General features: G+C 42.1%; 1 protein-coding gene and 1 long non-coding RNA gene across 14 annotated transcripts in view; one reads left to right on the forward strand and one right to left on the reverse strand.

The window, feature by feature from the left end:
* The window catches only part of Tial1 (TIA1 cytotoxic granule associated RNA binding protein like 1), a 22,634-nt gene extending 16,824 nt beyond the window's left edge, over positions 1-5,810 (reverse strand). For 5 of the 13 annotated variants that reach the window (XM_031388478.1, XM_031388486.1, XM_031388485.1 and 2 more), the window contains exon 1: positions 5,264-5,810. In XM_031388478.1, coding sequence (XP_031244338.1) covers positions 5,264-5,295 — 32 coding nt within the window. In that variant the 5' untranslated portion in view covers positions 5,296-5,810. Of the gene's footprint in view, positions 1-2,746; positions 2,807-3,171; positions 3,530-3,557; positions 3,578-5,263 lie in introns of those variants that run through there. The other 8 variants (XM_031388483.1, XM_031388479.1, XM_031388480.1 and 5 more) reach the window with 7 other exon arrangements.
* Positions 5,811-6,241: 431 nt separating this feature from the next.
* LOC116103063 lies at positions 6,242-10,947 on the forward strand. Its single transcript, XR_004123372.1, has 2 exons — positions 6,242-6,332; positions 8,413-10,947. It is a non-coding gene; the product is annotated as an uncharacterized LOC116103063 (long non-coding RNA).
* Positions 10,948-13,145: the final 2,198 nt, after the last annotated feature.

Below are 13,145 nucleotides of genomic sequence, written 5' to 3' on the forward strand. Positions count from 1 at the left end.
CACCTAAAAAGATTGGCTAAGAATGGATAAGGAACCGGGGCTAGAAAGGTAACCCAGACGTTAAGCATGCCTGCTGTTCTTGCAGAGGACCGAGTTCAGTTCCCAGCACCTAGGTCTGGCAGCTCACAATGCCTGTAACTCCAGTTCGGGGGACCAACACTTTCTTCTGGCCTCCTCCCACCCCTTTGTGCTCACATGTATGCACATATAATGCACACAGACACAAGCACAAACATATACACACATGTAAAAATGAAAAAAAAAAAAAAGGAAATGAGCAGCAGTTTCCGAGCTTATTAAGAACTTCATTCACAGTGGACACCAATAACCTCAGGGTACATGTTCTAAGGTGCTACTGAAATGAACAAGCTAGCAGACAAACTGGCTTAATTCTAGTATGCCATCTTTTCCTTATAATGTAAACCAAGCTGACCCACTATAGGCCGTAAAGTGATTTTTTTTTCATTCCGGTAGTAGAAAATAGTTAAAGGATTATGAACCAGCTATAAACACCTGCTTGTCTCTTTTCACTCATGGGGCTTTATGAGCCTGTGAATATGGAATAACAAGCTTTTGTAAGAGACCCAATACAAGGAAAATGAGCAAGTAATCTTGATTTTCTAAACACTATATTTATCTAACCAGTCTAGTGTGCTCATTTCTTGAAGAGGACAAGGGATAGCAGTGATTTTTAAATGTGAAGCTAACCAGTAACAAAAATAAATGGAACATCATCTTACTATAGCAAAGTTTTGATGATTTAAACAGGTTTAAGTATGGATTAATGTTTTAAAACATTCATTTAAAAGAAAAAAATGCGTATTACTTTTCACAGGTAAGCCACAATAAAAGCTGTTTTTGTTTAACAAGACTTTCATTCTAAGTCAACCCATTTCCAATCAGTGAGGGATATAATTGATTTCCATATCTAGCACTGTCAAAGATCAAAACTGCTAACATTTAGGTTTAGAATGCCATGAAATATTTATAAAAAAGACAAGTGCTGAGTTATCCTATTTTTCAAATTACTACACTAAGATTTAACTGCTAAAGCAGCAGACTAAGTTTTAAAAACATACAAAGCCTTCCACAACAGAAGACATTGTAATTTATTAAGATGAAAAGGACACAATTCAGTATAAAATTTCACATATATTTATATAAACTTTAGACTGAGTTTTCTACTAAAGGTTCTGTAATTTATGTATATAACAGAAGCACAATTTCTACTTCTAGCATCATCTTTGGTAGCTTATTGAATTGATATATTTCTCTCCAAATAGTATTTTCTATACTTCACCTTCTGCTGCAGCTAAGTAGTAGTATATTCTAAAGTTCCAAGTTTTTAAATATGCAGTTTCTACTAGAAAAACATGTACAAAACAGCAGAGGCTTGAGTTCTTATAGTAACAGAAAACAATTAGGAAATTCCAAAATGATTTTTTTTAAGACAGGCTTTCTCTGTATAGCCCTGGCTGTCCTGGAACTCACTCTGTAGACCAGACTAGCCTTGAACTCAGAAATCCACCTGCCTCTGCCTCCCAAGTGCTGGGATTAAAGGCATGCACCACCACTGCCCGGTCCCAAAATGATTTTTAACTCAAGGAAAAATAAGGAAAATGCATACCTTACAGTCTATTTTGTCTTCTAAGAACAGGAACTGTAGGAACTGAAGCATTAATAACTGAAAATGATACCTTTATCCCTAACATTGGGTCTAAGTGTCAATTGGAGACTGGAAAACTTGGCAGTTTCACAGCAGGCAGAAGTTCACATTGCCAATGAACTACTTCCTATGACCAACTGGGCAGAAATTAAGAACACTGTGCCTTGCAGAAAGCTAATGACAGCTTTTCCACTGAATGTGCTCTTATTCTTAAAAGTAACCCCAGCAAAGCTGAAATTACCAGTACTTTTAAACAAAATATAGTGGGGCTACATTTCCATAAAAGTAGTTTTTCGATTATTCTTAACAAGTTCCTATACAAAAGATTTTCATCCATAACCCTCAATAGCCCTCTAAAGGACTGTCCAAGTTGTCACTACTTCATTTTAGGAAGGCATCAAAATAGACAAAAGGCACAGTAGAGTAGGGTAACTAACCTGACCAAGGACCTTTAAAGGTTGGATCCACACACACTTTGAAGAAACAAAAATGATTAAGTTGAACCAGATTGATTATAGCCACAACACTGCTACATCAATGGTGTGGCCAAGGCTATGAGATCTTAGTTTTCTTCTGCTTTGCTCACACATGTTCAGAAAACACTCTAAATTAATGGCTTATTTCCTCCTTTTTACTGAGTATCAAGGAAGAATAAATAGCCTTAATGGATAGCATTGGTTTTATCCTAGATCCACCATTTCTAGGGTTTTAGTACACCAAACAGATGACTAAACTACAATTGACTGTTAATAATTTATTGTCACACTGTGGGTTCAGATACCACAGATAAATCACTGCACTGCAAAGATACAACCCAAGGCTGAAGTGTATCCTACAAGGCTGGTCTACTTCAAACACCAGTATCTCACACTATGATCTCATTGGTTTGTTTTTAAGATCACCAATACTAATAACCCCAAATAAATGTTAAATAAGAATGAGGAACACCAGAAAACAGGCCTTTAAAGCAACTATATGACAATCAGGATTTCATACTCAACATCAAGGCAATTCTATACCACTTTAAATACCATCAAATAAATTAGTAATACTGTAGATAATGAATATTTAAAAACCTACCTAGGCTATAAACACCATATTGTTTTCTGAAGATAACCATATGTCTTAGCTTGTGTGTGTCTGCAGGAAGAAAACCTTACTAGTAACACACAGGCATTTTAAAGAAAACAAGTTAAGATAAGCTTTATTTAGAGTACATTATTTAAAACCACAGTAGCCACTTGAGAAACCTAATCCATAGATCACAATGCAAAATATAGGTCCTTCATAAACAAAATCATACCCTATTAAACATTTACTTTGATGTGAAGACTTTACATTAGGTTTATACACATACACACACACACACACATACACACACACACACACGTATATAAACAAACTTCAGAAAGTATGACAATACCTATAATTTAAAATCAATCAGAATTTTTAAAAGCAAGACAACACTAATTTAACCAAAGTAAAACTGTAAAATATTTGAGTACCTCTTATATTTCAAGGAGTGAACAAAGTACAGGAAGGGTTGAGTCCTAGGAAGCTGTACAGTCCTTATAGTTAAAAACAAAACAAAAACACCTGGACTTCCCATGGAGAAAAGTGGCAAAAGGAAGCTATATAAACACATACTGACATTCAGGAACAATAGAGCTTAAGATGTTTATTCACTCATATGTATACATCACAGTTTTAGGTAACCAAACATAGACAACTGAAATGTGTTTCAGAAAAAAAAAAAAGAGACAAGAGATCTGAGATGATAAATGTATGAAATATTAAAATTTAGCTCTGGTCTAAAGGAGAAGCTCTGATAGTGGATGCAAAGACAGATTATAGAAATAAAAAAAAAAAAGAAAAGCCAGAAAAGACATACTATGTAACAGACAAAAACAGGAAACCTCTTCTAAGGAACAAATAGATGCAGTTAATGAGACATGAGAATTTACCAATTATCCAGTAGCTATTGTGATGCAATGATGACATTTCAGGTATTTTAGATACAATGTAACTGTCATCTTCCTTGAACATAGACTTGCTGGGCCTTCCCCCAGACGCTTGCTAGCTTCCCCAGATGCTGCTGCTATCACAGCTAACTGTAAAATACCAGGCCTTGGCTTAAAAAAACGTTGAAGAACAAATTTCAAATTTTGTCTCAATTATCTTTTTTCTGGAGAAGGCAGAAGTGGAAAAATCACACACACACAAAGATTTTTCATTCAGGGGTACGATACGTTTTAGGATGTTTTCAAGGTTCCCCAAACATCTGTTAAGAATGTAAAGTATAAACAATGCTCAAAATCCTTATCAACACTGAATATACATATGGACCTTCTTTACTGAACATATTTTCTGTGATACCAATGAAGCTCTGAGAAGGTAGCTAGTCAGAGGTCCTAAATGTCTATTCACCGTCGTCCATTTCCCAAAAAGTACTTTCCCATCACCTAACCCAGCCAAGTGGACTCTGACCATCATATCAATCAATACTAGGCAGAGGGAGGGAAGAGAGACAAAGCAGTAGGCTGACTCTATGTATTTACTCCAAGCAGGAGTAGTAGGCCTGGAGAGGCTGGGAAAACCCAAGGTGCTCACTTTAAACAATGAATTGGAAATTACTCAGACTAAGGGAAAAAAAGAGTGCCACACTATTTGGAAAGGAATACAGACGCTGAGTCATCACTCTGCATGGGGGTGGGGGGGCGCGAGGAAACGCCAATTAAGCAGTTGGAAGATGCGATTCATTCATTAGATTGGGCTTCAGGTGAAACCCGACTGATATACCGCGAAAAATAGCACTCAAAAGACACGCATCAAATAGCAGGAGCAGACATCCTTTTATCGAACTCTGATGGTCCGGACGCACAAACGGATTAGGAAGCGGCATCGCTAACTGAGCGAAAGGAGTTTAACTGGTTGTCAGTTTGGCGCAGTAAGCGCTCAAAGTAAACTTCGTTATCCAAGGGACAGAGGTGGTGCACGGCGGCAAAAAGCAATCACTCTGGCACTTCAAAAGCAGCAGGCGCTAGGCGGGTGTTTCTGACAGCGTGGGGGCACGTGGGGCAGAAAGAGACAAGGGGCTCCTCTGGTTAAAGAGTGGTAGACTGGGGAGAAGGACTCGTTGCGACTGAGGCTGAGGACGTGGACTGCTGAGGACGTGGACTGAGGCTAAGTGTTCACGCCAAAGGATGCAATAGCGGTCCCACCCCCGCCAAGCCCTGCCCCCGTAGGGACCCACAGCTCCTGGCTCAGCCCGGGGCCCCCAAAGCACAGGGGGAACAGGAGCTTTCCCGCGCCTGACAGCCTCAGCCGTGCACAAGCCCAGCCAAGCAAGAGTGTGCAAAAGAAGGGTCGGGAGGAAAAAGTCCAGACAAGCCCTAGACCCTAGGAAGTGACTGTGTTTGGGGGGAAGGGAGGGCTTCCTTCTCTGGGAAGGGGGACAGATGAAGAATGCACTTCACAGCCGCGCCACCGCGACGCCCGGTTCTCCGCTTCTAGTCCCGGTCTCCTGCTCTCCCTCCCTCAGCTTCCCGCAGTGCCCGGGCCACTCGGTGCCTGGCACCCCGGGTCTCGGGTACTCACAGAGTCCGGGGCTGTCCGTCGTCTTCCATCATGGTGGGTGCGACGGAGTGATCCCGGGACAAGGGGGAGGGCAGGGCTGGGGAGGGGAGGGGGCGGGAAGGAAGGGGAGGGGGGCTCCGGGCGCCGGCTGGGGACAGAGGAAAAGGTACTGAACCCCGCTCTCGGGTCCGCTCCCCCCAGCCCGCTCCGGACACTGCGCTCCAACCAGGAGGAGCAGGAGGAGGAGGAGGATGAACAAAATGGCCGCCACCACCAGCCAGGCAGGAAACGCGGCAGGGCGCAGGCGCGGCCCGCCAGGTCACTGCTCAGGCCAGCTGCGACGGCCTGTCCGGCAAAAGTGGCAGAAGAGACAGAAAGCCGGGCCAAAGAGTACACCCTGCGACTGGACACGACGGACCACGTCGTCGCTGTGGGTCTGTTGGCCGGTCAAGACCTTTCCGGCTCCGAGAGACCCAACACAGAGAGAAAAGCCGCGAAATCAAGTCTCCGGGAATTGCGGTCCCGGGAAAGTGGGGGAAGCCCTTCTCCAGTGGCCTTCTGGGAACTGTAGTTCGAGGTAGACCCTGCGCCTGCCGGAGCGCGAAGGAGAGATTTCTGGGTAGTGTAGTCGTACGTGAGGACGTGCCGCGACAAAGTAGTCGGCGTGCGGGGAGAGAGCGAGGAATAAAAGGCAGGCGGCCGAAATCAGAGAGGAGCTGTCCGGGAAGTAAACTACAAGTCCCAGAGTGCCTCGCGCCGGGGCCCGCCCCAGGATCACTCCTAGCATCTTAAGGCTCTTCTGTTGGTCTGATGTGAGCTTCTGCTCCGCCTCTGTCCAGCCCCAGAGCGGTTTCTTCAACTGCGGATCAGGCGGTGCCCTGGCTCCGCGTGGTTCCCCCGCCAGCCGGCCTTGCCCGCCTCTACCCTCAGAACTGCTGGTCCGTGAACCACAACCGACGCCTCACGCGACGGGCAGAAGAGAGGCAACTTTGAACCCGGAGGGATGTGGCGGACATCGGGCTTCACCAGAGCCATCCTGGTCTTAGAGCACGTGTTCTGAGCAGATAGGCCTTTCTAGACTATACCGCTGGTAACTTGCTTTACAAGTTCCACAAGGATCGCTACCCATTATCTCATCGGATTAGTGGATAAGGCGGCAAAAGAGCAGCCCCTCGTGCAAATAACTTGCGCCTCTACCACTCTTTCAAATCCCTACTTAAAACTTAAATATTCGCGTGGTGGCGCACAGTACTGCTGAGCCGGAGGATAATGGATTTAAGGCCAGCCTGGAAATAGATACCAAGACCTTATCAAAAACTAATAATCAGTGAGAACAGCAAAGAGGCTGAAGGACCAGGTCTCATGCTTAAACGTAGTCTGGAGTTAGGTATTGGGGGACATTGATTGCTAGTATTGAGTTGCTAGAGCAAGAAAAGAAGTAGAATCATGGCAATCTACTGGAAGCTGGGTGGTGATGCTCACCGTTAATCCCAGGAGGCAGAGGCAGGCAGATCTCCGAGTTTGAGGCCAGCCTGGTCTACAGAGAGCCAAGACAGCCAGGGCTATACAGAGAAACCCTTTGGGCGTGGAGGGTTAGACATAGGTATAGAACTACATTAATTATAACCATAATTCTTCATCAGCCCATGCCTAGCCCAATGTACATTTCTTGTTGCTGTTGTAACAAATTTTAAATTTAACTAATGTGCATTATCTTACAGTCCTAGAGGTCAGAAAGGCAAATTCAGCCAACTAGAGAGATGGCTCAGTGGTTAGGAGCACTGTCTTGCTCTTCCAGAGGACCTGGGTTCAATCCCCAGGACCTGTGGCTCACAACTGTCTGTAACTCCAGTTCTAAGGGATCTCACACCAATGCACATAAAATTAATTTTTTAAAAAAAGGGTTGGGATGAGAGACTAGGCTAAAGTCAAGGTGTTAACTGAACTCTTTTTTTTTTTTTTTTCTTTTCGAGACAGGGTTTCTCTGTGTAGCCCTGGCTGTCCTGGAACTCACTCCGTAGACCAGGTTGGCCTCGAACTCAGAAATCCGCCTGCCTCTGCCTCCCAAGTGCTGGGACTAAAGGCGTGCGCCACCACCGCCTGGCTTGTTAACTGAACTCTTGATTTGGTTTGTTTTTGCTTCATTCTGATTTCTGGCTATAACCTACATTATTAGCCTCTTTGCATCTTTCTCCATCTTCAGAGGCAGCAGTATATTACATTTTTGGCCTCTTCTTTCATCTCTTTCTGACTAACTTTTCACTTACTCTTTGTAATTAATTTGGCCATTTCAAGATTTTTAACACATGCAAAAAGCCCCAGCCCCCATATAAAAACAGTCTCATTCTGGGGATTTTTTTATGCTATTCAATGTACATAATTAATTTTGTGACTTTTTAATGATATTATATTAATTTATCCCCATCTTCTTTCACTTTAGGCACATGACCCTAAATTCTATCTTTACCATTTCTTGTTCTCTTTTTAAGTTGTGTTCTACATACATAAACTCCTTCACAGTGCATGCTTATTTAAATCATCTTTTAGCTCCATCTCCTGCTTCATCACTGTGAGCTTAATGTGATCACTGCCTCCTACACCCACCACAATCCTTTGTCTTCCATGATGAACAGTACCCTCAAATTGTGGGAATTCCCTTTTCCTTTTGTTGGCATTTATTGGATATTTTGTCCCAGCAACAGCAATTTAAAAAGTAACTAATACCACACCCAAAACCTACATACAGAGTTGTCTCTGAGAACAAAAATAACTCAGCTTTCTGTGGTAGAGAAGCAGCCTCCCACCAATTTAGGCCCATAGCTTTTTTTGTTTCAAAGATTTCCTTTTATTTCATGGGTATGAGTGTATGCTTGCATATATGTACACCAATGTGTAGCTGATGCTCCTAGGGGTCAGACATGGGTATGGGATTCCCTCAGACTGGAGTTAAAAGTGTTTGTGAGTTGCTTATGAGTACTGAGAACCAAACTGGAAGCCATTGCAGTAGTAAGTGTGCTCTTAACCATGTCTCCCATGCTGACCATTGCTTGGTATTGTGTCTGTACACAGTGTCTCATTGAAGGAGAGAAAAGTCTAGTGGCCAAGAGAAAGTTTTGGGGTAGGTTGTAGATCTGCTTAGCTGCATACTGAAACTCTACATGAATTTATAGGTACAGTAGGAGATTGAAGGCTGCTTCTCCATGAGCCTAGGAAGGAGAGAATATGAATGAGAAACTGATTGTATCCTAAAGTGAAAAGGGAAGAGCTTCAGAAATCTACACAAGTGAAACAAAGAGATCAGAAAAAAAAAGTGAGGGGGGGGGGCGGGCGCTAAGCTCAGCCTCAGCCATACAGTTCCCTGACAAGGATGGGGAGGCAAAATGGTAAGCCAAACGAAACTCAGCCAGTCCTATACCCAGGACAAGCCCACAACCCTTGCAAGCCTTAAATCCAGGTTTGATGCAACAGTAATTACCACAGCAGAAAAATTCAACAGCAGAATCTCATCTTGTCACACTGTATGACTCAGAGGACAGTAGCCAGAAGCAATCTGAAGGGAGAATCTATTTTTAAAAAGAGCTACCTGGGGACCTGAATCCAGGGAGCATCCACAGAGCCTCAACCTGTTAGCACCCCGAGATAAAGGGAGATCCAGACATGCTGTGTGGAGAGCAGGAGAGCCAGTCACCACCAAACCAAAGGATACAGGTAACAGTATGTTCTTAGGCTGGGAAAAGCATGGAGAAATTATTATATGGGTAGGAGACCCATGGGTGGATCAAATTCTAGAGTCACCTACCTGTTACAACTGTTAGTGCTTAAGGATACTGAAGTTCCAAGGGGTGTTTCTGTTACCCACAGCTGGATCCCTCCAGCCAGGTGGTTAGTATTCAGGAGGTCTTGTAAGGAATGAAGCCGGGGCCTCTAGCTGTCCCAGTCTCAGTGCTGTGGCTGCAGCTCATACCCCATTGCATTTAGGAGACATTGTTCAGCTAAAACACTAGTTATCCCAGCAGTGTGTTGTGGAGAGTCTGGGCAGAGTGAGAAAACCTGCCTAGTCCACAGAATGTAAAACTTGACCAGCAGACATTCCTGTTGCACACAAAAAAAAGGAAAACAGCCACCATGAAGACAGATCTGGGAGACAGCAGACACTATCCGTAACCATTCCGCAGCATCCTAGGAAAGACCAGAGTCTCCAGTCAGCTGACACCCCCTCCTTATCCTGCGCACACAGACAGTCTTTTTCTTTTTCTGAACTCTTTATTTTTTAGAGATTTTAAATTTTGGGTATGTGTGTGGGTAAGTGCACATGAATGGCAGTTCCTGGAGAGGCCAGAAGCATGAGCTACCCCTGAAGCTGGAAGCAGTTGTGCGTTGCCCAACAATGTGGGTGTTAATACTGAAACTCGGGTTCTCTGCAAGAGTATTGTGTGCTCTTAACCACTTAATTTGGTCTCCAGTTTTTGAGAAACTGGAAAGAAGCCACTCTAATGCGCCTCATCTTCCCAGGAAGAACCCCTTCATTCCCCAACCTAAGCCCCCTTGTTACTCAGCCTCTCTGGGTCTGTGGACTGTAGCATGATTATCCTTTACAGCTAATATCCAGTTATAAGTGAGTACATGTTTCTACAACGTATTATAACATGTCAGCAATACAAAAAAAAAAAAGTCTTAGGATAGCTCAGTTGGTAGAGCATTTACCTAACTGAGGCCACAAGTTCAATCTCTAGCACAACAAAAATTGGTTATAGCCATGCACACCTATAATTGCAGTACTTGGGAGGTGAAGAAAGCAGGAATATCAGAAGTTTAAGCTCCATAGTGAGTACAAGGACATTGAGGGATACACGAGAGCCCGTCAAAGAAGAAGAACATACAAAGTAAATATTTAAAGCTGTAATGAAAAAAACATTAACTCACTTATAGAGGCAGAAGAACATCAGACTGCATCAGCAATCCTCAAATCCAGGGAAGCATGGAATGGTATATTTCAGTCCTGAAAGAAAATAATTCCCATCAAGACTTCTGTAGCTAACAAAGCTATCTTTTAAATTTGCCAGGCATTTCAAGTCAAGCACAGACTAATACTGCGCATGACCATCAGACCGATGTAGGATAAAAGAATGTTATACAAAGGAGAGGGAAAGTCTCAGTCGCAACATCACAAAAAATAATGAATTTCGTGAGATGAATAGCTGAACAAAGGAAAACTAACTAAGAAGGAATCCATCATGACCTACACAGTCATCCAGCGAGCCTCTCATACTGATAGGGGAGGAAGTCAAAATTACAGTAGTTAGTATGCATCTCTCATACTAGTACCCTTAAATATAAATGACCCCACCTTGCCAATAAAGTGATGCAGTATATCTAACTGGACTTAAAAAAACTATATCCAACTATCCATTGACTGCAAGAAACACATCTCACTGATGAAGACACTAACAGAGTCAAAGGATGGAAAGCAAGCCATGGAAGCAAATGCATGCTGGTAAAGCCATTCTAACATCTGATAAAGTAGATTTCAAAATTAAAGAAGGCCTCTACATATTAATAAAGGAGAAAATACATAAGACACTAAACAATTGTGTATATGTAAAAAATGAATCCATTTTTTCTTCCCACTCCCTGCTCCCAGAATGACAACTCTGAGCTGATTTATTAATAAATGCCTTGGCCACAAGCTTTGGCTCATTCTCTGACTAGCTCGGAATTTATTTAACCCATTCAAACTATTCTATGTCTTCCACATGGTTAGTTACCTCTCCTTCAGTCCCGACCTGTTTTCTTTGTGTGTTCCAAGCATCTTGCTTGAATCTCTTGCACCTCTCACTATCTCCTAGCATCTTCTCTCTTCCTGCCAATGTCTCACCTATTCCTTGCCTCAAATTATTGACCATCAGCTTTTTTATTGACAGGTGATGCTTATAAGAGATGATAGATAGATAGATAGATAGATAGATAGATAGATAGATAGATAGATAGATAGATGGATGCATGGGTTCTGATATTGAGTGGTTCTAGTATCGTAGATAGGTAACACAAACGAAAAATAAACCTCAGTTAAATACGTCATAGATCAAATAGTCTTAACCAGTATCTTCAGGATATTCCATCCAACAAAAACAACACATTTTTCTTAGCCGTGATGAAACATAAAATAAACCATAAAATAGACCACACTCTATGTCCTAAAGTCTTATCAAGTACACAAAATAATATCTTATTAGATAATAGTGCAATCAAACTAGAAATCGATAGCAAAAAAAACTATAGAAACTACACAAATGCACAGAAACTAAGTTAACACACTTTGGAATGAGCATTGAGGAAATTAGGGAGGAAATAAAAGTTTGCAAAAGCAAGTGGAGATGAAAGCAAAACCTTTGGGATATGTCTAAGGCAGTTCCAAGAAAACATTCATAGCTATGAGTGTGTAATGGCTATTCCTGGTTGTCAACTTGACTACATCTGGAGTGAACTATGATCCAGAAATGGAGGGTACACCTTTGATCCAAATCTTGAGGCTGGAAGATGCAGGCTTCTGATCCACATCTTGATATGGCATGATACCCACTTTTGATTGAGATCTTGAGGCATAGTGGTCATGAACAGCTTAGGCCCAGGCAAGGTAGTATATGCCTTTAATCCAAGGAGACTGAGGCAAGCAGATCTCTGAGTTCAAGGCCAGCCTAGGACAGAGCAAGTTCCAAATCCAAGCATGGTGGTACATACCTCTAATCTTAGCCATACCTTCTGCTGGAGGTCTACATAAGGATAATGGAAAAAGAAAGGCTCACTTTCAAAGCCTGCTTGCACTTACTTGCCAGCACATCTGGAACCTACTTCTTCAGGATTCCAGCTTATACAGAAGACCAGCTGAAACAACTAGCACCGTGGGTCTGAGCAACTACTAGATTCTTGGACTTCTCATTCACAGCAGCTCATTGTTGGGTTAGTTGCACTGCAGACTGTAAGTCATTACAATAAATTCCCCTAATATATAGAGACCTTCCACAAGTTCTGTGACTCTAGAAAACCCTGACAAATACAGAGTGCTTACATTTAAAAAGAGAAATCAATGGTGCAACTCAGGTTTTTAGAAAAACAAGAACAAACCCAAAGCAGCAGGCAGAAAGAAATAACAAAGGATAGAATTTAATGAAATTAGAAGTAAAACAATAATTCATAAAGCTCATCAGACAAGGAGATGACTCTTTGGAAAAGACTGACAAACCAAAATAATTAAAGAAAAGATAAAAATTAGAGATAAAAAGGAGGGAGGTTGCTCTAGATGCCAATGAAGTGGAGAGGATCATTAGAAAGTATTTTGAAAACATTAAAAAAAACTAGAAGAAATGGTTAAGTTTCTAACCATATATAACTAAAATCAAATCAAGAAGATATAAACAGCTTGAAGACATCCATAACTATCAGTCAGACTGCAGCAGTAGGAAAAAAATTTTTTTTCCAACAAAGAAAATGCCAGGACCAGATAGAGTCACTGCTGAATCTATCAAATCTTTACAGAGGAACCAACATCATTGTACCTCAGACTTTAATAAAATGGATAAGGAAGAAACACTACCAAAAGCCACCTATGACACTAGTTTTACTTAGATACTAAAACCAAGTAACACAACAAAGAATTTATAGACCAATTTCCCTGGTGAATATAGATGTTAAAAAATCTTGTTAAAAGTTTTGCAAATTGAGTTCAAGAATACATTCAGGCCAGGCACGGTGATGCCCACCTTTAATCCCAGCACTCAAGAAGCAGAGGCAGGCAGCTCTCTGAGTTGGAGGCCAGCCTGGTCTATAGAGTGAGTTCCAGGAACTCACTGGAACACAGAGAAGCCCTGTCTTGAGAACCCAGAAAAAAAAAATCAGATCATATACA

This window comes from Mastomys coucha, unplaced genomic scaffold (genome assembly GCF_008632895.1).
Source record: "Mastomys coucha isolate ucsf_1 unplaced genomic scaffold, UCSF_Mcou_1 pScaffold21, whole genome shotgun sequence".
Classification (NCBI taxonomy): domain Eukaryota; kingdom Metazoa; phylum Chordata; class Mammalia; order Rodentia; family Muridae; genus Mastomys; species Mastomys coucha.